The 26,265-nt window shown below is 41.2% G+C and overlaps 1 protein-coding gene across 2 annotated transcripts in view; it reads left to right on the forward strand.

Annotated features, from left to right (window-relative positions):
• Positions 1–26,265, forward strand: part of SP140 (SP140 nuclear body protein) — an 83,706-nt gene that overhangs the window by 15,236 nt on the left and 42,205 nt on the right. For both annotated transcript variants that reach the window (XM_008999663.5, XM_008999666.5), the window contains exons 4-10: positions 1,658–1,741; positions 4,274–4,354; positions 5,397–5,480; positions 6,258–6,335; positions 10,854–10,937; positions 12,877–12,957; positions 17,277–17,357. In XM_008999663.5, the coding sequence (XP_008997911.1) occupies positions 1,658–1,741; positions 4,274–4,354; positions 5,397–5,480; positions 6,258–6,335; positions 10,854–10,937; positions 12,877–12,957; positions 17,277–17,357 (573 nt within the window). The remainder of the gene's footprint in view (positions 1–1,657; positions 1,742–4,273; positions 4,355–5,396; positions 5,481–6,257; positions 6,336–10,853; positions 10,938–12,876; positions 12,958–17,276; positions 17,358–26,265) is intronic.

Genomic DNA, 26,265 nt, shown 5'->3' on the forward strand with positions numbered 1-26,265 from the left:
TATTTTTAATTGAGGTTGGGTGAATCCTTGGATCCCCACCCCAACTGTACCTAGGCACAAATTTTGCATCAATGTTATATTTTAACCAGGGTATTCCAGGCTGTGAGGATGAAGGGAATGATGTTATTTCTACTGCCCACATCTCAGGAGCTCTTATTCTCTCTGTGGACTGTGGGGATCCCACTGGCCCCAGCAACCACATCTCATAGGTTAGTTTCTGTCACTTCCTGTGTTTGGGTGACAGGCACCCAAGGCTCACCATTGCCCACTCCCTCAGACTAGGAGTAGAAATGTGAGAAATGGGCAGAAATAGAATGAGTTGTAAAAATATTGAAAAAGAGGTAAAGAAAGAAAGAGAAAGAAAGAAAGAAAGAAAGAAAGAAAGAAAGAAAGAAGGAAAGAAACTGCCACTTCTGCTATGCAACATCCACAAAAAGTAATTTAAGTTGGATCACAAATCTAGAAATTAAGACTAAAAGTATAAAGCTTCTAGAAGAAAACATAAGACAGTGTCTTTGCAAACTGAGAGTAGGCAGTAATTCGTTATACAGGACACAAAAATATAGATCATAAAAGAAAAACTTGGTGAGATGTCACCAAATTAAAAACCACCCATCCAAAGTCAACATTAAGAAAAGGGAAAACAAGCCAAGACTGGGAGAAAATATTTGCAATACACATATCTAACAAAAGACTACTTACAATATATGAAGAACTCCTATAAATGAATAATAAAAAGACGCAGCAGCAATTCAAAAAATAGACACATGATTTGAACAGACACTTCAGGACAGGAGATACAAAATGTCCAACAAGAACATAAAGTGTATGACATTATTAATCATGAGGGAAATGCAAACTAAAGTCAGAGTGAGGTATCGTTCACTCTCCAGAATTGCAGAAATTAAAAAGACTGACAATACCAAATGCTGATGAGAATATGGAACGATTGGACCTCCCCTCCCTTGCTGGTAGGGATGTAAAACGATAAAGAACACTTTGGGAAAGTGCCTGGCAATTTCCTATAAAGTTGAACCTAACCTATGATCTTGGCAGTTTTACTACTAGGTATTTACATGAGAGGACTGAAAATATGTTCACCCAAAGATTTGTATAAGAATGTTTATGGCAGCCTTATTCATAACTAAAATCTTGAACCAACCCAAATGCTCAACAGGAGAGTAATAAACTATGACTAATTTATAGAGTATAATACTGCTCAGCAATAAAAAGGAGTGAACTGTTATCATTATGGAGCAACACGGATAAATCTCAAAAACGTTCTGTTGAGGAAAAGAAGCAAGTTGTAAGAGTACATACTACATGAACCGATTTGTGCCAGTACAGACAATACAGACAAGTACAGTGCCAGAAAGGAAGGAGCTATTGCTGGTGATAGAAACCAGAGCAGTCGTGTCTTAAGCACAAGGCAGTTTTCTGGGATGGTGGAAATGTTCTGAGTCTTGACTGGGATGTTGGTTTCATAATGATATACACTTAAGGTATGTGCATCTCAATGAAAAAGAGGGGAACAAGGCTCTGTTGGACCTCAGGGGCGGGAGATCCTGGGGCTTGAAAATCAAGTTCAGCCTGAGCACTCTGAGTCTCTCCTCTGGTCACTGTCGGAGTTTGGTAATTTTTACATTGTTTTCTTCAGCATGCTATGAACACCCACCTCGCCAAGTGAACAATGTAAGCGGGTTAGAAGATAGACCCAGATTACTACTGTGTGATAAACAAGGTGACTATCATTTAACTGATCAGTGCCCTTATTAAAGATTTGCTTCCTTGTCTTCATGGAGGCAAAGCTTGTATTTTGTCTCCTGTCTTAGCCCTCTGCTACCTCCCAGTCCTCCTCCCCTCACACAGCCGTGTACCTGCCCTTACCTGCCAACAGATGTGAGAGAACCAATGAAAAAGGAGATCTGATCTCTTGAATAGATGGAGTCTCCATTGATGGAAAATATAAAAAGAGAAAATGGGAAAGGTAGACGGAAGAGAATACATGGCAAATTACCTGGATGGATTCCATCTTCTAAAGGAACATAAAAATCCTACCCTCCCAAGTTGAGATAAAGGGATTATTTTAAATTAATTTCATAGAAGTATTAAGAGAAGCTCAGAAATAACCTAGGCCATATCAGATTCAGGTGAGAGATATTCCTTACAGAGTTGGCCAGTTGGGAGTCCCTGGCACTGTGCCTGCAGTCCAAGAGGGGAGTTTTGGGTATGGAGGGAGAGGGGAGCCTGAAGGATAGAATTGCTCAGGGAGACAAAACTGAAATCGTGTTGGCAGACAGAAGTCCAAGGTGAAATGGGAGAAACATATGAGAAACAGAAACGGAAAGGGAGGAAGTATAAGACACAGTAGAGAAAAGGTAAACTGAAAAATCTGCCAAGGCTCAGAGGTGAAAATGGAGAGAGAAGTATTTGGAAAAGAAGGATGAGAGGCAGATTAATACCAAGAAATGGGGGAAGCGGAGAGGTACAGAGGCAACTATGGAGATGAGGAGTTAAGAATAAAAGGGCGTAAAATCACTTCAGAGTGAGAAGTGGATAAAAGGGAGAGAGAAACAGACTGGGCCAGTGCAGATTTGAAGTAACAGCACTAGGTATTAGCAACTTTACAAGGGCTGGCTCCATTAACCGTGAGTTTTCAGATTGAACTGTTCACATATCAAAGTGGCACTTGCAACATAATCAGATTGCAATAGGAGTAGCAATCTCCCGGAGTAGCCCAATGATTCCCAAGCACGAATCTCCACTCTAAATTATCTTTAGAGTACATTTATTCATGGACCCAAGAACCTTTACTCATGGGTCCGACAGACATCCACACTGGAGTTTTTTCAAGAACCTTAAACTTGGTACTTTGAGAACTGAAAGCAACATCTTCGTTGCTCAAGTTAGATCTAACTCCTCCACAGCACTCTTTCTCTCAGAGATGGATCACTACTGTCCCATGGTTGTTTTTTTTGAGACGGAGTTTCGCTCTTGTTACCCAGGTTGGAGTGCAATGGCGCGATCTTGGCTCACTGCAACCTGTGCTTCTTGGGTTCAGGCAATTCTCCTGCCTCAGCCTCCTGAGTAGCTGGGATTACAGGCATGCGCCACCATGCCCAGCTAATTTTTTTGTATTTTTAGTAGAGACGGGGTTTCACCACGTCGACCAGCATGGTCTCAATCTCTTGACATTGTGATCCACCCGCCTCGGCCTCCCAAAGTGCTGGGATTACAGGCTTAAGCTACCGCGCCCGGCCTGTCCCATGGTTTTTTAAGTTGGAAACCTAGTCATGTCATCATGGATGACTCCTCTCTTGCCCTCAAATACATGCCAGTTATGCACCCAACATAATCATTTCACCTTCAGGTTGCCTCCAGCCTGTCCATCTTTGCATCTCCAAGACCAGGTCTCTGGTCCAGATCTCCATCACTCTTATGGTTCTAAGGACAACATCCTTTGCTCATCGCCTCCCTCTAATCTTGCTTCTATCAAATGTGCTATTTGCACTTCAACTAGATGGGATATTTAAAAATGCACATTAGATTGTATCATTTTCCTACTTACCTCCTTAATACACTAAGAAGTAAATAAATGGGGTTTTAAGTAGCATCCAAAGGCATTCACAATGAGCCACTTGCCTGAAATATTACTTCAAGATAGAATAAAATTTCCCCCAATAATTTCAATTGTTAAATCTCTATTTCAAACTGAGCCTTTCCTTGTGTTTTCTCTATAATGCCTTTAGAATTGTTTTCCTGACCCACTATCTTCCATTTACCCTTCTCCAATCCAGCTAAGTCCTGTTTAGAATATATGATCAAAGGAAGGTCTTTCTTTAGAGAAAGCTGGAAAGGCACAATTGAGAGACCAAGGATGGGTGAGAGAGTGGTATCAGAGAAAGCAAGAGAAAAATCTGCAGGAGCAGAGAACAGAGAAATGCATCTAGGAAAGAGAGGCTCCAAGAAACACCAGTAGAAAAAAATAGAGGCAGAGATTGAGAAAATGTGCAGAAACAAATGGAAAGACACGAGTGAGAAAATGTGAAAGAGAACAAGGTATAAGAAAAGGAAGATTTCCCCACAATGGGTGAATTATTTTCAGCCTCTGGTGAAGGTTACTGAAGGACTTTACCCTCAGGTCAGGTTGTCTGGGGAGTAGGAACCTCCCAGTTGATCAGGCTTTCTTAGTTTTCTCATTATTTATTTTCTTGTTTTGATGCCTCCTTGACCATAAATCAAGGTATCTGAGGGATCTTATTCCTTTCTGCAGAGAACAGCAATGCCTGTCACAAAACGTGTGCTGTAGCAGTGCCTCAGGAAGCCTTGAGCTCCTCGCCGAAGTGTGGGCCAGGTAAGGAGGGGAAGACTTGCTCTCCCTGACCTGCTGGGTGTCAGGAGGTGGAATTCAGAGCTGGTGTTTCCTGCTGCATTTTAATGTGAGCACATTCCACAGTCAAAAGATCCGTTTTTTCCTGGGATCCCACAATTCTGCTAAATGTTCCTAAGTGTATGTTATGGTAGAAATATGCCAGAGAAAGATGTCTTTCATGCCTACTAACAATGAAAACTTGATCATACCTACCCACCATTTATTTTCTCTAGAGAATAAAAACTATTCCTGTTACTATTATTATTTTGTCCCTTATTATAGAAAGCCTTCAAAAGAAACATGTTCCATCAGACCAACTACTTGAAAAACTAAATGATAATTTTTGCCAATTATTTTCCATTCTGTTACTGTCTTACATAGTGATTGTTCAAAGAACTCTGGTGAACAAGGTGCCATTTTATCTCTACAGCTTATGAATTTAGATGGATAAACTTTTGCTTATTTCTATTTTATTTATTTATTTATTTTTATTTTCTTTATTTTTTTTTAACCACTAGACCACCAGGGAGCTTATTTTTATTTTAAAGCAAAATAAAGTAGAAGTAGAAACATAGAAATTTGTAAAGATCTTTTACCAGGTCAAATTAATCAAGCAAGAACATGACCCACATTCCTGCTGACTCACTGCGGTGATGGTTGTGTGAGGTTGGTAGAGGGTCATGGATAGGAGTTCACACAGGAGACCCAAGGAGGCTTGCAGGTTCCCAGGGGAGCAACAGAAAAGAAAAAGAGAGGGAATCCTGGGAGTCAAGGAGATGGACAGTGCTTCATGGTGTAGAAGCAAGAGCATGTGGTGACCAAAAACTGAGAAGCAGAAAGGAGGTAGCAGAGAGATAACAGGGGGAAAGCAGGCAGAGCAAGGCTCTGGTGGGACTTGGGAGAGGTTTTTGGAGCAATGGTGGTTTTTTTTCCAAGGAGAATCTCACCTGAGTGCTGAACACCAGAATTCAGCAGGAACGTCTTCAGGTCTGTGCTCTCATCATTGTGTCTTATTTATTTTCAGGTTTCTCTTCAGAGTCTCATGAGCAATTAGCTCTTCCAAGGGCTGATGGAGGAGGTGCTGAAAATGCACCCAGCCTGCTACCAGGTGGGGGAAGTAATTACGATTTAAATGACCAATTACCTCTTTAAATTAGTTGGCTTACCTCTATGCAAGCAACACTTCCCGTCCTTCTCTCTACACTGCCACTCCTCTAATACACTTTCATTCAGGCTGTGGTTGTTTTCCCCACATGTGTGGGAGGCAAGAAGTAAACAGAAGCTAAGTCATTTAGTGGAGGGGCTCCTGGGTAGAGAGCTTAAGGGTACAGAGTAATACAAATTACTTTGATTGGAGGCACCAAATGGTGTTGCATAAGTTGGCCCAATTTTATCTACAGGAATATGGAATCTAAATCCTACCAGGATGGGGTTTGAGAAAGGAGAGATAATTTTAAACTTACTTGCCAGGGATTGTTTAGGAAAAACGAAATAGTGTGTATAGAAGAGACAAAGTAGAAGTGACAAAGTTAAAAGAATAAATAGGGATATAATGTGGCAAAGAGGTAACAAACATCATGAAGGAAGAAAGAGACAGAAATGCAAAGAAATGGTAGAAGTCAGGGGGAAGAAGTCAAGTCAAAAAAATTCAGGAGTTGTTTTACGGTGCAGATGTAGCAATGTGTAAAGACAGGGTTAGAGGGAAAAAAAAGAGGAGAGAGGGGAAAGGTGCTAAAAGAAGTGGAGCAACTCTTGTTTGGTGCAAAGATACCTTTACTCCCAGGAAGCAGTTCTACACCTGAACATTAGAGCTCAGCATGACCACATCCAGGTAGGTGTCCAGGTCACTGTCAATTGTCTGTCATGTTTTTCTTTCGCTCTGCAGTGTGCTGTGAACCTGCTGTACAAGTAGATGAAGGAGAATCAGAAGAAATGCCCCAGTTACTGCCTTATGATGCAGAAGGTAATCAGGATTTAAATTAAAGCTTTATTTTTCTGTCAACATACAAAAACACCTACTCTTTCATTTCCCTTCCCATTCCCCCATCTATTCATGTATTCATCCATATATCCATCCATCTATTCATCCATCCATCTATCCATCCATCCATCCATATATCCATCTATCCATATATCCATATATACATCCATCCATATATTTATCTATCCATCCATCCATATATTCATCCATCCTTCCATCCATCCATCCATCCATCCATATATCCATCCATCCATCCATCCATCTATCCATCTATCCATATATCCATCCATCCATCATCCATCCATATATCCATCCATCCATCCATATATCCATCCATTCATATATCTATTCATCCATCCATATATTTATCCATCCTTCCATCCATCCATCCATATATCCATCCATCTATCCATATATCCATCTATCCATATATCCATCCATCCATCCATCCATCATCCATCCATATATCCATCCATCCATCCATCCATCCATCCATCCATCCATATATCCATCCATATATCCATCCATCCATCCATCCATCCATCCATCCATCCATCCATATATCCATCCATTCATATATCTATCCATCTATTCATATATTCATCCATCCATCCATCCATGCATCCATCCATCCATATATCCATCTATCCATCTATCCATCCATCCATCCATCCATCCATCCATCCATCCATCCATATATCCATCCATTCATATATCCATCCATCTATTCATATATTCATCCATCCATTCATATATCCATCCATCCATCCATGCATCCCCCACCACATACTGACTATGCCCAGCTTCTACCTGCTTTTCTTGAGAGACACAAGTAGCAAAAGAAGAAGCTCAGACTGGTTGGAGTTTTCCTGGACATAAGACATAAGGAAAGAGGGGGAGAAAGGAAAGTATAGATTGAAGCATTAAATGAAGTGAGATCTGAGTGATTGCCAGTTTTACCTAAATAGATGTAGAATCCAAATATTACCATGTTGGGTAATATTTGGGTAATAATACCACTTTGAGTTATAAGGAAAGAGAGATAATTTTAAACTTCTTTTCTTGAGGTTATGCCAACAGCATGGATATAGTGAGTATCCTGCAATGTAGGAAACTCAGTGAAAGACTGTTGAAATTAACTTCACAAAAGGAAGGGTCCCTGCCCCTTTGTTTGTTTTTTTAATATATATTTTATTGCACTTTAGGTTCTGGGGTACATGTGCAAAACATGCAGGATTGTTGCATAGGTACATACATGGCAATGTGGTTTGCTGCCTCCATCCCCCCATCACCTATATCTGGCATTTCTCCCCATATGATCCCTCCCCAACCTCTATCCCCTGCTGTCCCTCCCCTAGTCCTGCCCAACAAACCCCAGTGTGTGATGCTCCCCTCCCTGTGTCCATGTGTTTGCATTGTTCAACACCCACCTATGAGTGAAAACATGTGGTGTTTGTTTTTCTGTTCTACTGTCAGTGTCCTGAGAATGATGGTTTCCAGATTCATTTATGTTCCTACAAAGGGAATGAACTCATAGTTTTTTATGGCTGCATAGTATTCCATGGTGTATATGTGCCACATTTTCCCTGTCCAGTCTATCATTGATGCCATTTCCCTTTGTTAATAACAAAAGATGAGACCTTTGATGGTATGGGAGAAAAATAAGACAGAATATACAGAAAAACTGAAATTTAAATTTTTACATTTAAATTTTGAATTGAAAAATTAGGAACAGAAAGCTAACTAGAGAGAACAGATAGAGGCATGGAAATGAGCACCATGGAGGAAAGGAGATAAGCTTGATTATTAAATAAGGTACAGGATTTAAAATGTGAAGAAAATATTATGAGAGGAACAGAGAGAAGAAAAATGCTAGAAAACAGAGACAGTGGGGGAGAGACAGAAAAGTTATACACAGAGTAAAAGGTAAAGGAGAGTAAGTGAAAAGTTAGCAGAGAGTAAAAACTGCTGGAAAGGGATGGGGAAAAACATGGGACATTATAGGGATTGAGGCAAGATTCACTAGACAGAAATAACTTCTGGCCCAAGAATGGAACATGTTAGCAGTGAGTTTTAGCTTATGATGTCCCCAGCCTATCAAAATGGCACCTGTAATGTCCTCAGAGGCAGTTGACTTCCCCCCAGGCTTTCATGTCTCTCCCATCCGTACCTTAATGATTTCAAAACACATGTGTCCAGATTTATCTTCTAACTTCATTCATCTGAGTACCTGAACATGTTCATGAAGATATTTGAAAGACCTCTCCATTTGGATGTTTTTCAGGAACCTCAATACAAGACAACTCCAAGACTGCACATACCATCTTTCCTGACACCAGATCTGACCCCTCTCTCGCTGTTCCCTATCTCAGGATGAAACACTGTGACTCCATTTTTCAAGCAGAAACCAAGGAGCCATTAATGACTCTCCCCACCTCCCTCAACTTAAATACCCCATTAACCACCCAGTTGACTTAGTGAGTTCACATATCTCACCTGTCCATTTCCTTCCACCATGACACAAAAACTCTGGTCAGATTTCTCTCTTGGACTGGAGCAGCAGCCTCCAGACTCACATCCTTCCTCTGATCTTGTACCTCTCACATCCATTCATTCCAACTCAAACAACTCTTTCAAAAATGGAAGTTGGAGTCAGGTGTGGGGGCTCACGCCTGTAATCCCAGCACTTTGGGAGGCCAAGGCGAGTGAATCACCAGGTCGGGAGATCAAGACCATCCTGGCCAACATGGTGAAACCCTGTCTCTACTAAAAAGGCAAAAATTAGCTGGGTGTGGTGTGTGCCTGTAATCCCAGCTACTCAGTAGGCTGAGGCAGGAGAATTACATTAATCTGGGAGGTGTAGATTGCAGTGAGCCAAGATGGCGCCGCTGTACTCCAGCCTGGCCACAGAGTCAGACTCCGTCTTATAAAAAAAAAAAAATGAATAAAGGAAGTTGGCTTATCTTCCATTTCTACTTTAAATCAATAACAACTTGGGGTCATAAGGATTAAATCTAGTTTTCTCCCCAGGGCTCCATCTTTATGTCTGCCTCAAGGTTTACATACCAATATTCTAGTCATTTTCATTTTCTGATGACTTTCTCATCTGAACCTTTGCAAAGGCTTCGCCCTGTGCTATGAAAAGTCATCTTGTTCCACTACACTCTCCATCATGCTCACTAATCTAGTGAAATCATGTGGAAATTACATACACTCTCAGAGATGCCTTTTCTGATCCCTAGTTCAGGGGTGATAGATGGGGCAAGGACATAAAGCAAAGCACCAGGGAGGAAAGAGAGAGGTAAGAACAGTCCCAGAGAAAGAAACCAATACAAAGAGAAGTACCAAGAAAGAGAGTTCAGCAGCAAAAGACAGAGGTAGAAACAGAAGAAGCAAAGACATGTGTCAAGGAGAAAATGAGGTGCCATCATGGGGTGGGAGACCAGGTGGGCAAGGTTTCTGTCACATTACTGGATTGTACACGAGCTCCTTTTACCCTCACAAGGTCCTTTTTATTGAGAGAGTCTCACTCTGTTGCTAGGAGCCAGGCTGGAGTGCACTGGTGCAATCTTGGCTCACTGCAACCTCCGCCTACCAGGTTCAAGCAATTCTTTTGCCTCAGCCTCCCAAGTAGCTGGGACTACAGGCATGCGCCACTAATTTTTGTATTAGCATGCCCAGCTAATTTTTGTATTTTTAGTAGAGACAGGGTTTCACCATTTTGGCCAGGATGGTTTCGATCTCTTGACCTTCTGATCCGCCCACCTCGGCCTCCCAAAGTGCTGGGATTACAGGCATGAGCCACCGTGCCTGGCTCCGCACAAGGTCTTAAACGTTGGTATGCAAACAGCTGAACCTCTATTTCACAGACTGGGAAATAAAGCACAGAAATGCAAGCAGGATATTTTTGCAAAGGCAAAGTAGAAAAGGAAGAGTTGGATCAGTGTCCTGGGTGTGTCACTGGGCAATGCTTGTGCAAGGCCAGCTGGGGGTCAGAGCAGGGACACCAGGTCACCAGTCAGAATAGGGTCACAGGGTCAGAACGGAAAGAAGCCCAAGGAGATCTGCAGGTTCCTGGAGGAGAGAACCAGGGACCAATATAAGGCTTTAAGGGGAAAATGGTCCTACTGGGAGGGAAAGGAAATCATGGAAAGACAGCATAGAAATAGAGCCTGTACTTTGGAATAGGAGGGATCTAGAATAAGAGCTAAAGAAATAATACAAAAGGAATATAATATCACTGAAAAAGTGAGAAGTCATAGAAACAGGAGGCAGCAGGAGCCAGTTGGAGAGAAGACCAGACATCCAAGAGCTGCCAGGGAACTGTGTGGAGGCAGAACTGTGGGGAGGACACTGAGAATTAGAGAGAAGGAGAAAGAGGAGATGCAGCAAGATGGAGAAATGGCGGAAACAGATGGAGGTGGCTCTCAGAGTTTTCCCATCCTGGATGGCAGGAACATACTGAGCTCTGTTGTCTGTGAGTTTCTTATTTCTCTGCAGAGACCTTTGATCTAAACACTCCCAAAATCACTAATAAAGGAGAACCAGAGAAGAGGCTCAGTCTGCTACCAGGTGAAGGAGAAGGTAATTCTGATTTAAGTGTTTGGATATTTCAGAACATCTTTGTTTTCTAGTTGGTATGAATAAAATTCTCTTCTTCACATTTGCATACATACAGATGGAATTACGTCAATTTTCTGTTGAGCCTTTTTGAAAACTGTGAGAGAGACAAAGGATCATGGTGAGCTGAGCCCCTGAGTAGGAACCATATCCCTGCATGGGGAAGGTAGGGAGACAGAATAAGCCAGAGGTAGGCTGGGGGCACCAGATAAGAAGTGCCTCAGTGATGTTATTACACATTAAACCTAAATATCAGCAGGTTACGGCAACCGAGGCAGGGGAGAATGTTTTCAGCCTACTTCCAGAAGGATCTGGAGCACGGACATGTTTCGTGAATGACTGAAGGCTTGCAACTGAGAAAAGTCATGTGGGAAACCCTTAAGATGCAGCTGACAAGGGAAGGATCTGTGGTGCCATTGCCCCTGCATAAACAGAAAAACTTGTCCAACCTGGGAGAAGAGAACTTTGACAATGAGGAAAATATATAACACAATGGAGATTTTACCAGCACCCAGGAATGTAAGATAAAACCCAAAGGAATGGACAGAAAAGGAGAAAATAGAAGACACATAGAAAGAGGATAATCTCAAGGAGAAAAATGAAAGAAAATTATACAAATGGCAGCAAACAATAATAATAGCAACATGCAAAGGAAGCACACAGGGAACTATGCAGAGAAAGAGACAGATCAAAATAATTAAAGAACCCATGAAGAGTGAAAACCATTGTCTAAGGAAAGGAGCAGGACCAGGACCTGTGGAGCAGAAGTCAGAGTCACTAGATAGAAGCAGCTTCCAGCAAAGGGCACCTCTGTCAATAGTGAGTTCTCTGATCCAGGCCCCCCTAGGTAGAGAGTGGGATGGAAGCATTTTCCCCAGTCTCATCTGCTTAGGTAGTAGAATGATTCTCATGTACATGTCTGTTAGGCAGACCTACCTTCCAAACCCTTAATGTGCCTGAAGACATTTATCCCAGGAACCTGTCCATTGTAATGTCTGTCAGGAACTGAGCTCATCCTAAATGGAAACCAATACCTCCACTGAACCTAGAAACTCCCCCTTCTCCAGGGTTCACTCTCTCAGTAAAGGAATGAATGTCCTATTTGCTCTTGAAATAATCAGGCTCAATTTTTTCTGCTTTAGCACAATTGTTATTTGCAAGGTATCAGTCAGATCATTTTCTTATCCCCTTAGACATGGTGATTTTTGCTGCACAGGATTAGATGAGTTATCCTTTCTGTGGATTTCTGTGGCTTCCACCCATCATGGGACCCCAGCCCATATCATCTCTCTCATCTCTACTAATGGCATCAATTGTTTCAAGAGCTCCAATGATCTGATCTTTTTTTTCTGTGTGGGCTCTTGAGCCATGCTTCCCTATACTATGTGGTGTTGCCTTGGCCCTCTCTGCTCCTGATCCCTTCCTTATCTGGTTCATTTCTCTTATTCTAGGGATGCCTTTCCCGGTGCCCAGTATGAGAAAGAGGGTAAACAAGGAAATAAACGGCATGAGGAAAAGCAGTAAAGAGCAGAGTCAGGGGTGCCAGAGAAAAAGACGGGAGCAGAGAAGGGGACAGAAACACATGGAAACAAAGAGAAGCACCTGGAGCCACTGGCCGCAGGAAACCAGGGCAGAGACAGAGGAAATGTGCAGAGGAAAGGGGAAGGGGAGGAGGAGAGAGAATGAGGAGTCCAGGGAGGAAGTGAGATGGTAGATACTTCTCAGACTTAGAGACAGCACTGGAGTGTGTCCACCTATAGGCCACAGAGCACCCACCCACAGGGCAGACCAGGAGGGGAGCCTGGGTTGGGGACAGCCCCACTTAGGAGATACTTCAGTTTCCCACATCTTCACTAAGTTTTCTCTTCATAATTTCTTGAGGGGTTCTTTTCTTTCTGTGCAGAGGGCAGTGATGACTGTTTGGAAATGCGTGATGGAAAAGAGCCCCAGGAAGCCTCCAGCTCCCTAGCAAGACATGGGTCAGGTAAGGAAGGGGAGAATTTCTGGCTCTGGGCTGCAGAGTGTCAGGAGGTTGAATTCAGAGCTGGTGTTTCCTGATTGATTTTCCGCTGAGTATATTTCACAGTGAAGAATCCAATTAAGTCTCAGATTGTTCACATTTTCTATACACAGATTCTTTGGGAAATGCAGGGAGGAATCCTTTATACAAGAGTCCGTGTTTAATGGAATGGGTTTTATTGTTTGAAAACATGTGTTTAGATATAATGTGGTAATTGGATTATGTCAACACAAGGCAATATGTTCTCTCCTTCATATTCTCCTGCCTATTAATACTAAAGCATTAAAATATTTTACTGGATCAGGTCTCCTGATACCCTCACAAAACCCTAAGATTTTGTGAGGCAGGAAAACTGGGTAATCCTATTTTATAGGTGAAGAAATAAAGCTCAGAATATAGTCGGAGGAAAAGTGCTGTTTTACCTTTATTTTTCATCACTATCACTACTATTATTTGAATTTAAAATTCTAGTCTCACTCATTTCTTCTATGGGAATGAAAAAGCTTTTATTCCTCTGCTGGTAGATACTTTTAATCATTTTATTATAGACTTGATGAAGCCTTCAAAGAAATGGTATCCTGCCATTTAATTGACAGAATTCAGATGAACTCTTTGTGAGACTAAATGCTATTTTTGATCAATATTCTCCATTATGTCATTGGATCCTGCAGTGTGTTTTTTAGAGTACTCTGATAATTGTTTACCTTTACCCTTGGAAACCTCAAGACTTAGGCGGGAAAGTGCTGTTATTGTTGTTTTGAGGAGCCAGAAACACAGACGTGCATGAGACACAGGTGTCTGATAAGACCCAAGAAGAAGGAAATGCAGAGACCAGTGTCCTGGATGACTCCTTGCAGTTCTGTGAGGTTGGCAGGGGTTGGGGTGGAGTCCCATGGTCTGAGTCCACTCTGGAAACCCAAAGGCTTTTAGGAACCTGGGAGAGTCTACCCGGGTTTGATGGAGAGAGATTTTTTATTAACAAATAAAGAGAGATTGAGGAGAGGAGTGGAAAAATTATTGAGAGTTAGAAAATATGTGACTGTAATTTACTATACAAGGTAGGAAATATCCAGAAAAATAGAGCCAGAGAAAATAAACAGTGATGGAATTTGCAAAGTAGATGTAGCACATCACTGAAGGAGGAAGAGACAGATAGTCGGGGGGGAGAGATGTTTGGAAGAAAGAGTCCAGAGAGTCTAACAGAAGCCCAGTAGCCTTCACAGAGTAGCACTATGTAAAGGTATAAAGATATAAGTGCATATAGTCACATGCCTTCATAAGTATAAAGTGGGGCAAGGACACAAAGCACAGGACCAGGGATGCAAGAGGGACATGAGGGAGGCAGGAACAGTTCCAGAAAAAGAGCCAAGACAAAGAGAAGTACCAAGAGAGTCCCTTGGAAAGAGACAGAGGTAAAAACAGAAGAAGCAGAGAAATGTGTCGGGGGTGAAAATGAGCGTGCTGACATGGGGTGGGAGACCAGGTGGTCTAGGTTTCTGACAGTGTATGTCAGATTACCAGATTACACAAGAGCTTTTACCCTCACAAAACCTTAAACATCAGTAGGCAAACATGTAAACCTCTATTTTATAGACTGGGAAATACAGCACAGAAATGCAAGTAGGATATTTTCACAAAGGCAAAGTGGAAAAGGAAGAGTGGGCACCAGTGTCCTGGGTATGTCACTGGGTGATGCTTGTGTAAGGCCAGCTGGGGGTCAGTGCAGGGTCACAGGGTCAGAACAGAAGGAAGCCCAAGGAGTTCTGCAGGTTCCCGGAGCAGTGGAACAGGGACCAACATAAAACTTTAAGGAAAAAAAATTGCTAGTGGGAGGGAAGGGAAATAATCATGGCAAGATAGCACAGAGCCTGCCCTTTGGGATAGGAGGGATCTAGAATAAGAGCTAAAGAAATGAGAGAAAGGGGATACAGTGTCACTGAAAAAGAAAAAAAATATATAGAAACAGGAGGCAGTTGGAGAGAAGACCAGATAATCCAAGAGCTGCCCAGCTGGGAGGGAATTGTGTGGAGGCAGAACTGTGGGGAAGACACTGAGAATTAAAGAGGAGGAGAAAGAAGAGATGCAGCAAGATGGAGAAATGGCGGAACCAGACGTGAGTGGCTCTTAGTGTTTGTCCATCTTAGATGGCGTGAATGCACCGAGGTCTGTCCCCAAGTTACCCTCTGTGGTTTGTCAATTTCTTGTTTCTCTGCGGAGACATTTGATATAAACGCTCCCCAAATCACTAATGAAGGAGAACCAGAGAAAAGGCTCGGTCTACTACCAATTGAAGGAGAAGGTAATTCTGATTTAAGTGTTTAGATATTTCAGAACATCTTTGTTTTCTAGTTGGCATGGAAAAAAGGTTTCCCTTTCTCCCTTCCTACCCTTCTCTTCTTCACATTCCCATAAATACAGATGGAATTATGTCAATTTTCTGTTGTGCCTTTTTGAAAACTGTGAGAGAGACAAAGAATCAAGGTAAGCTGAGCCGCTGAATGGAAACCATATTCCTGCGTGGAGACGAAGAGAGACAGAATTTGCCAGGGGTAGGCTGGGCCGCCAGAGGAGGAGTGCCTGGGTGATGTTATTAAACACATGGTAAACCTAAACCTCAGCAGGTTATGGCAATTGAGGCAGGGAGGTTGTTTTCAGCCTCCTTCCAGAAGTATCAGGAGCACAGACATCAGTTTTATGAATGATTGAATATTTGCAACTGAGGAAAGTCATGTGAGAGACCACTGGAACCCAGCTGACAAGCAAAGGGTCTCTGGTTTTATAGCCCCTGTGTAAACAGAAGAACTTTTTTAACCTGGGCAATGAGATCTTTGAGAATGAGGACAATATATAAAGTCATGGACATTTTACAGGCATCTAAGAGGGTAAGGTAAAACCCAAAGAAACAGAGACAGAAAAAGAGAAAGTAAAAGAGGATGATCTCGATTGGAAATAAGATACGGAGAGAAAATTACACAAATAACAGTATCAGTGTGGGAAGGAAGCACAGAGGAAACTATGCAGAGCAAGAGAGAGATCAGAATAATTAACCCATAAAGAGTGTGAACTATTGTCAGAGGAAAGGCGCAGGGCCTGTGGAGCTGAAGTCAGTCACTAGACAGCAGCAGCTTCCAGCAGACGGCGCTTGTGTCAATAGTGAGTTTTCTGATTTAGGTCCGTCTCGGTAGAGAGTGGCACACAAGCATACTCAGAAGGTAAGAATGTTTCGCCTGCAATCTCATCTGCTCAGGTAGTGGAATGATTCTCAAGTCTTTAATACATGTCTGTTAGGCAGACCTGCCTTCCAAGCTCTTCCATCCATGCGCCTGAAGACATTTATCATGGGACCTTCTCCGCTGCAATGTCTTTCAGGAACTGAACACTTCACAGTGGAAACCAACACCTCTACTGAACCTAGAAACTTCTCCTTCTCCAGGGTTTGCTCTCTCAGTAAAGGGATGAATGTCCTGTTTGCACTTGTACTCATCAGACTCATTTTCTCTGCTTTAGCACAGTTGTTATTTGCAAGATATCAATCAGATCGTTTTCCTTTTCCCTTAGACGTGGTGATCTTTGTTGCACAGGCTTAGATGAGTTATCCTTTCTGTGGATTTCTCTGGCTTCCACCCATCATGGGACCCCAGCCCATATCATCTCTCTCATTTCTACTAATGACATCCATTGTTTCAAGAGCTCCAATGATCTGATCTTTATTTTCTGTGTGGGCTCTTGAGCCATGCTTCCCTATACTATGTGGTGTTGCCTTGGCCCTCTCTGCTCCTGATCCCTTCCTTATCTGGTTCATTTCCCTTTTTCCAAGGATGCCTTTCCTGGTGCCCAGTATGAGAAAGGGGGTAAACAAGGAAATAAATGGCATGAGGAAAAGCAGTAAAGAGCAGAGTTAGGGGTGCCAGAGAAAAAGACAGGAGTAGAGAAGGGGACAGAAACACATGGAAACAAAGAGAAGCACCTGGACTCACTAGCCGCAGGAAACCAGGGCAGAGACAGAGGAAATGTGCAGAGGAAAGGGGGAGGGGGTGGAGGAGAGAGAATGAGGAGTCCAGGGAGGAACTGAGCTGGTGGATGCTTCTCAGCCTTAGAGACAGTAACTGGAGTGTGTCCAGCTACAGGCCGGGTGAACCCAAAGGGCAGACAGGAGGGCCTGGGCTGGTGACAGCCCCACCTAGGAGATACTTCAGTTTCCCACATCTTCACTAAATTTTCTCTTCATGGTTTCTTGTTGGTTTTATACTGAGACCACTGAGAAATTTTATTCCTTTCTGCAGAGGGCAGCGATGACTGTTCGGAAATGTGTGACAGAGAAGAGCCTCAGGAAGCCTCTAGCTCCCTAGCAAGACGTGGGTCAGGTAAGGAAGGGGAGGATTTCTGGCCCTGGGCTGCAGAGTGTCAGGTTTGAATTTGAAGCTTGTGTTTCCTGAGTGATTTTCCTTTGCGTATACCTTGCAATGAAAGGATCCAATTAATCCTTAGATTTTTCACATTTTCTGTACACGGATCTTTTGGGAAATGCAGGGAGGAATCTTTATACACAAGTTTGTGTTTAGCAGAATGGGTTTTATTGTTTGAATATATGTGTTCAGGCATTCAAGTGGTAGTCAAAATATGCCACGGCCAGGCAATGTGTTCTCTCCTTTATATTCTCATGCCTTTTAATCCTACGTTATTAAAATATTTTACCAAATAAGATCTGATACCCTCACAAAACCTTAAGATGGGGGAAGGCAAACTGGGCAATCCTATTATATAGGTGAGGAAGTAAAGATCAGAAATTTGCTCGGAGGAAGCAATGCTCTTTTGCCTTTATTTTTTTATAGCTATCAATACTAATATTTGAATTCGTATAAAATTTCGATTCTTACTCCTTCTATGGAAATGAAAAAGGATATCTTTCCTCTGCTGCTAGATACTCTTTATCTTTTTTTTTTTCACAAACTTGACAAAACCTCTTCAGAGAAATGGTATTCTACCATCCAATTGGCAGAATTCAGATCAGCTATTTATGGAACTAAATGCTATTTTTGACCAGTACTATCCATTATGTCATTGGATCATGCAGTGTATTTTCAGAGTACTCTGATAAGTTTTATACTTTTACTCACAAAAACCTCAAAACTTAGATAGGGAAGAGGCTGTTATTGTGTTTTGAGGAGCCAGAAACACAGACATGCCTGTGACATGCGTGTTTGATAAGACCCAAGAAAAAAACAAGAGCAGAGACCGGTGTTCTGGATGACTCCTTCTGGGCTTCCAGTTCTGTGAGGCTGGCATGGGTTGGGGTGGGGGTCCTACAGCCTGGGTCCAGTGTAAAAGCCCAAAGGGATTTTAGGAATCCAGTAGACTCTACCAGGGTTCGATGGAAAGATACTTTATTTAACAAATAAAGAAAGATTAGGGAGAGGAAACATTATCAAGAGTTGGAAAATGCTTGAATGTAATCTACAATACGAGATAGGAGATATAAAAAAAAAAAAAATAGAGCCAGAAAAGAGAAACAGAGAGGCAATACGAAAAGTATGCGTAGCATATCACTGAAGGAGAAAGAGACAGATAGTAAGGGAGGGGAGATGTTAAGAAGAGAAAGTCCAGAAAGCTGAGGAGAACTACAGATATCTCCATAGGGTAAGAGTAAAAAAGTATCACTAGTAGAAGGGGCCACCAATTAGGCTGGGCACGGTGGCTCGCACCGGTAATCCCAGCACTTTGGCAGGTGGATCACTTGAGGTCAGGATTCGAGGCCAGGCTGGCCAACATGGCAAAACCCCATCTCTATTACAAATACAGAAATTAGCTGGGTGTGGTCGCGCACACCTGTAGTCCCAGCTACTCAGGAGGCTGAAACAAGAGAATTGCTTGAACCTGGGATGTGGAGGTTGCAATCAGCCAAGATCATGCCACTGCACTTCAGCCTGGTGACAGAGCAAGACTCCATCTCAGAAGAGGAAAAAAAAAAGAAGGCCTACTCCTTAATAGCAAACAAAAGGCTGAATTTATTGTTCAATTAAGGGACAGTTGTGCTTGTGGGCCACTGTTTCTCTGAACAGAGAATGTTTGTGGAAGTGTGGATCTCAGTGATTGGCAGCCTTCAGAAGTGAGATTTGTTAGTGGTTAGTTGACTTTTAGTGAAAGCAGGGTCACTGCAGTGTGGCTGTCACTGATTGGGTGAGTTTCAGAGGCATGGGGAAGTGAATAGTTTGCTGGCTTTCAGAGGCCACCTGTGTACTGGCCAGAAGCTATCATTGATTAATTGGGACGATTCTGGTTGTAATTGTCCATATGGCTAAACAATAATGAGTTTTCCTAGAAGTGTAGGAACTTTCCATTCTCAGTCTCCCCTGTAGGAAACCTCTCATCTAAAGTGGCAGGAGGCACCATCCAGCATTGTCCCCATCCAAGATGTATTTTCTGGAAGAGAACGCTGAATCCTAGGATTCCCCTTCATTGAGTAGGCATTATAGAGTTGCTACATTGATAGTTTTATCCTTGTGGAGGATGATATAAGAAAAAGTAATGATGTTTAATAATATGTTAATCGAATAACAGACAACTGTGGAATGTTTTTAATTAGCAATAGAATTGCAATACTATCATATTTAATTCCCATTTGCCCCAAGAATACTTGCCAGACACATTTGTGGCTGCAGCGTTTATGCCAAGTAACTTTGCATGAAGTAGCTTGCTTTTATTATGACTCTGGAAACAAAAGACCTTCTTCTAATTATAGCATTATGGTTTTAGTAGTGGTGTTTCCATTTACAAAACATAGTAATTCTTGGTCACTGAAAATACCAAATCCTGAAAAACATAGCTTTCCCACACGTGCTGTTAACATTATTCTTGAACAATTGTTGGCCGAAGATTCATTTGATGAGTTATATATTTTTAAATTAGATGATTTTGATATTAGTTCTGTTTAGAAATGACTCCAAGAATAGTTTATATATTTTATTTTCACAGTGAAAATCAATCATGTTTGCTTCAGCCTCAAAGAATGTGTCTATGTGACATTAAGTGAGTGCAGCAAGCTGTACTTTTTTTTTTTTTCTAAATGGGAATAGAGTTCAAGATGATCCAAGTACAGCATCTCCAGAAGCATGGACTAATGCAGTTACCTGAAGTTGCTTTGAGGCAACTAGGATGAGCTGTGGCTACTAGCAGTGGCCCTTGGATGTCTGTCATGTTTTGCAGTGATACCCCTAGAACATTGCCTGTTTACTTATTTATTTATTTTTATTTTTTCATAAGTTATTAGGGAACAGGTGGTATTTGGTTACATGGATAAGCTCTTTCGTGGTGATTTGTGAGATTTTGGTTCACCCATAATGTGAGCAGTATGACCTGCACCATATTTATAGTCTTCTATCCCTTGGTTTCCTCCCACTCTTCTCCCAAGTCCCCAGAGACCATAGCATCATTCTTATGCCTTTGTGTCCTCATAGCTTAGCTCCCACATATCAGTGAGACTATATGATGTTTGGTTTTCCATCCCCGAGTTACTTCACTTAGAATGATAGTCTCTAGGCCAGGTGCAGTGGCTGATGCCTGTAATCTCAGCACTTTTGGAGGCCGAGGTGGATCACCTGAGTTCAGGAGTTTGAGACCAGCCTGGCCAACATGGCGAAACCCCGCCTCTACTAAAAAAAAAAAATTAGCCAGGTGTGGTGGCACATGCCTGTAATCCCAGCTATTAGTGGGGGCTAAGGCAGGAGAATTGCTTGAACCTGGGAGGCAGAGGTTGCAGTGAGCCGAGATCATGCCCCCGCACTCCATCCTGGGTAACAGAGTGAGACTCCATCTCAAAAAAAAAAAGTCTCCACAAATGCTGTTTATTCCTTTTCAGGTCTGCATAGTATTATGTGTCATATGTATCTTTATCCAGTTTCTTTATCCACTCATTGATTGATGGGCATTTGGGTTGGTTCTACAATTTTGCAATTGTGAATTGTGCTGCTGTAAACATGCGTGTACAAGTATCTTTTTCGGATAACAACTTCTTTTCCTCTGGGTAGTACCCAGCAGTGGGATTGCTGGATCAAATGGTAGTTCTACTTTTAGTTCTTTAAGGAATCTCCACACTGTTTTCCATAGTGGCTGTACTAGTTTACACTCCCACCAGCAGTAGAAGTGTCCCTGTTCACTGCATCCATGCCAACATCTACTGTGTGGTTTTGATTTGCATTTCCCTGATCATTACTGATGTTGAGCATTTTTTCATATGTTCATTGGCCGTTTGTATATCTTCTTTTGAGAATTATCTATTCATGTCCTTAGCCCAGTTTTTGATGGGATTATTTGTGTTTTTCATACTGATTTGTTTGAGTTCATTGTAAATTCTGGATATTAGTCTTTCGTCAGACATATAGACTGTGAAGATTTTCTCCCACTCTGTGGGTTGTCTCTTTACTCTGCTGACTGTTCTTTTTGCCATCCAAAAGCTCTCAGGTTTAGTTAAGTCCCAGCTATTTATCTTTGTTTTTCTTGCATTTGCTTTTGGGTTCTTAGTCATGAAAACCTTGCCTAAGCCAATATATACAAGGATTTCTTTGATGTTATCTTCTATAATTTTTATAGTTTCAGGTCTTAGATTTAAGTCCTTGATTCATCTTGAGTTGATTTTCGTATAAGGTGAGAGATGAGGATCCAGTTTCATTCTCCTACATGTGGCTTGCCAATTATCCCAGCATCATTTGTTGAATAGGCTGTCCTTTACCCACTTTATGTTTTGTTTGCTTTGTCAAAGATCAGTTGGCTGTAAGTATTGGGTTTATTTCTGGGTTCTCTATTCTGTTCCATTGGTCTATGTGCCTATTTTTATACCAGTACCACACTGTTTTGGTGACTATGGCCTTATAGTATAGTTTGAAATCAGGTAGTGTGAAGCCTCTAGATTTGTTCTTTTTGCTTAGTCTTGCTTTGACTATGTGGGCTCTTTTTTGGTACATATGAATTTTAGAATTGTTTTTTCTAATTTTGTGAAGAAGATGGTGGTATTTTGATGGGGATTGCACTGAATTTGTGATTGCTTTTGGCAGTATGATTTTCACAATATTGATTGAATACATGAACATGGGATATATTTCCATTTTTTTCATGTCATCTGTGATTTCTTTCAGGAGTGTTTGGTGGTTTTCCTTATAGAGGTTTTCAACTCCTTCGTTAGGTGTATTCCTAAGTATTTTATCTTTTGCAACTATTGTAAAATGGATTGAGTTCTTGATTTGATTCTCTACTTGGTCACTGCTGGTGTGTAGAAGGGCTACTGATTTTTGTACATTAATCTTGTATCCAGAAACTTTGCTGAATTCTTTTATAAGTTCTAGGTGCTTTCTGGAGGAGTCATTAGGGTTTTTAAGGTAAACAATCTTATTGTCAGCAGTAACTCTTTGACTTTCTGTTTACTGATTTGGATGCCCTTTATTTCTTTCTCTTGTCTGATTACTCTGGCTAAGACTTCTAGTACTATGTTGAAGAAGAGTGGTGAGCATGGGCATCTTTTTCTTGTTCCGGTTCTCAGAGGGAATGCTTTCAACATTTCCCCATTTAGTATTATGTTGACTGTGGGTTTGTCATAGATGCTGATTTTGCTGAGAGTTTTTAATCATGAAAAAATGTTGAATTTTGTCAAGTGTCTTTCTACATTGATTGAAATGATTGTGTGATTTTTGTTTTTAATTCTGATTATGTGATGTATCACATTTATTGACTTGTGTATGTTAAACCATTCCTGTATCCCTGCTATGAAACCTACTTGATCATGGTGGATTATATTTTTGAAATGTTCTTGGATTTGATTAGCAAGTATTTTGTTAAGGATTTTAGCATCTATGTTCATCAAGGATATCAGTCTGTAATTTTCTTTTTGGTTATGTTCTTTCCTGGTGTTGATATTTGGGTGATGCTGGCTTCACAGAATGAATTAGGGAGAGTTCCTTCTTTCTCTGTCTTGTGGAATAATGTTAAAAGGATTGGTACCAATTCTTTGAATGTCTGTTAGAATTCTCCTGTGAATCCGTCTGATCTTGGACATTTTTTTTGTTGGTAATTTTTAAATTAGCATTTCAGTCTCACTGCATGTTATTCGTCTGTTCAGGGTATCTAATTCTTCCTGATTTATGCTAAGAAGGTTGTATTTTTCCAGGAATTTATTCATCTCTTCTAGGTATTCTAGTTTATGTGCATTAAGGTGTTCATAGTAGCTTTGAATGATCTTTTGTATTTCAGTAGTATCAGTTGTAATATCTCCTGTTTCATTTCTTAGTGAGGTTATTTGAATTTTCTCTCCTCTTGGCTATAATCTTGCCAATGGTCTATTATTTTTATTTATCTTTTTAAAGAACTAGTTTTTGTTTTATTTATCTTTTGTATTTTTTGGTTTCAATTTCATTTAGTTCTGTTCTGATCTTGGGTATTTCCTTTCTTCTGGTGGGTTTGGGCTTGGTTTGTTCTCTAGTTTCTCTAGTTCCTTGAGGGGTGAACTTAGAGTGTCAGTTAGTGCTCTTTCAGTCTTTTTGACATAGGTGTTTAGGGCTATGAACTTTCCTGTCAGCACCACCTATGCTGTATCCCAGAGGTTTTCACTGTCATTCAGTTGGAGGTTTTTTGTCATTCAGTTTGAAGAATTTTCTAATTTCCATTTTGATTTCGTTTTTGACTCAGTGCTCATTCAGGAGCAGTTTATTTAATTTACATGCATTTGCATGGTTTTGGGGGTTCCTTTTGGAGTTGATTTACAATTTTATTTCACTGTGGTCTGAGAAAGCGCTTGATATAATTTTGATTTTCTTAAATTTATTAAGAGCTCATTTTACAGCCTATCGTATGGTCTATCTTGGAGAAAGTCCTATGCACTGTTGAATAGAATGTATAGTCTGCAGTTATTGGATGAAATGTCCTGCACTGTTGAATATAATGTGTAGTCTGCAGTTATTGGCTGAAATATATCTGTTAAATCCATTTGTTCCAAGGTATAGTTTCAATCCATTGTTTTTTTGTTGACTTTCTGTCTTGATGACCTGTCTAGTGTTGTCAGTGGAGTATTGAAGTTCCCCACTATTATTGTTTCTATTTATCTTATTTCTTAGGACTTTTAGTAATTGTTTTATAAATTTGGGAGTTCCACTGTTAGGTGCATATATGTTTAGAATCGTGATATTTTCCTGCTGGACAAGGCTTTTTACCATTATATAATATCCCTGCTTGTTTCTTTTAACTGCTTTTGCCTTCACGTTTGTTTTGTCTGATGTGAGACTAGCTACCCCTGCTTGCTTTTGTGTCTTTTTGCATGAAATGCCTTTTTCCACCCGTTTACTTTAAGTTTATGTGGGTCCTTATGTGCTGGGTGAGTCTCCTGAAGGCAGCAGATAGTTGATTGGTGATTGGTTCTGTGGTTCTGTATCTTTTATGCGGAGCATTTAGGCCATTTACAATCACTTTAATATTGAACCGTGAGGTACCATTGCATTCATTGTGCTTTTTGTTGCCTGTGTACTGTGATTTTTCTGTTCTTGTTTTTACTTTTTAACTTGTATTTTTGTTTTATAGGTCCTGTGTGATTTATGCTTTAAAGAGGTTCTGTTTTGATGTGTTTCTAGGATTTGTTTCAAGATTTAAGCTCCTTTTAGCAGTTCTTGTAGTGGTGGGTTGGTAATGGTGAATTCTCTCAGCATTTGTTTGTCTGAAAGACTGGATCTTTCCTTCATATATGATGCTTAGTTTGCTGGACACAAAAGTCTTGTCTGATAATTGTTTTGTTTGAAGAGGCTGAAGATAAGGCCCCAAACCCTTCCAGCTTGCAGGGTTTCTGCTGAGAATCTGTTGTTAATCTGATAAGGTTCTCCTTTATAGGTTACCTGGTACTTTAGTCTCACAGCTCTTAAGATTCTTTCCTTTGTCTTAACTTTGGTTAACCTGATGACGATGTGCCTAGGCAAATATCTTTTTGTGATGATTTCTCTGGTGTTCTTTGTGCTTCTTATATTTGGATGTCTAGGTCTCTAACAAGGACAGGGAAGTTTTCCTTGATTATTCCCTCAAATAGGTTTTCCAAGATTTTAGAATTCTCTTCTTCCTCGGGAATACCGATTATTCTTAGGTTTGGTCATCTAACATAATCCCAGACTTCTTGGAGGCTTTGCTCATATTTTCTTATTCTTTTTACTTTGTCTTTGTTGGATTGGATAATTTGAAGACCTTGTCTTTGAGCTCTAAATTTCCTTCTTCTACTTGTTCAATTCTATTGCTGAGATTTTCCAGAGCATTTCACATTTCCAAAAGTGTGTCCAAAGTTTCCTGAATTTTTAATTGTTTTTTAAGCTGTCTATTTCCTTGAATATTTCTCTCTTCATTCCTTGTATCATATTTTGAATTTCCTTGCATTGGGCTTTGCCTTTCTCTGGTCCCTCCCTGATTAGCTTAATAACTAACCTCTTGAATTCTTTTTCAGATAAATCAAGGATTTCTTCTTGGTTCAGATGCATTGCTGGTAAACTAGTGTGATTCTGGGGGAGTGTTGAAGAGCCTTGTTTTGTCATATTACCAGAGTTGGTTTTCTGGTTCCTTCTCATTTGGGTAGGCTCTGTCAGAGGGAAGGTCTAGGGCTGAAGGTTATTGTTCAGATTCTTTTTTCCCATGGGGTATTCCCTTGATGTAGTACTCTCCCTCTTTTCTTATGGATGTGGCTTCCTGTGAGCCAAACTGGAGTGATTGTTGTCTCTCTTCTGGGTCTAGTGACCCAGCGAGTCTACCTGGCTCTAGACTAGTACTGGGGGCTGTCTGCACAGAGTCCTATGATGTGAATCATCTATAGGTCTCTTAGCCATGAATATGAGTGCCTGTTTTGTTGGAGGTGACGGGGGGCAATGGACTCTGTTGGGGTCCTTAGCTTTGGTGGTTTAATGCTCTATTTTTGTGCTGGTTGGCCTCCTGCCAGGAGGTGGTGCTTTCCAGGGAGCATTAGCTGTGGTATTATGGGGGAGTAACGGGTGGTAGGTGGGGCTCTAGAACTCCTAAGATATATGCCCTTTGTCTTCAGCTACCAGGATGGATAGGGAAGGATTATTATGTTGGGGAGGGGCTGGATGTGTCTGCACTAAGACTCTCCTTGGGTGGATCTTGCTGCAGCTGCTGTGAGGGGTGGGGGTGAGATCCCATGTCACTGGAGTTTTGTACCTGGGAGGATTATGGCTGCTTCTGCTGAGTCATCCAAGGTTGTTGGGGAAGTGGGGGAAAGCTGGCAGTCACAGGCCTCACCCAGCTCCC

Source organism: Callithrix jacchus, chromosome 6 (assembly GCF_049354715.1).
Source record: "Callithrix jacchus isolate 240 chromosome 6, calJac240_pri, whole genome shotgun sequence".
Taxonomy (NCBI): Eukaryota; Metazoa; Chordata; class Mammalia; order Primates; family Cebidae; genus Callithrix; species Callithrix jacchus.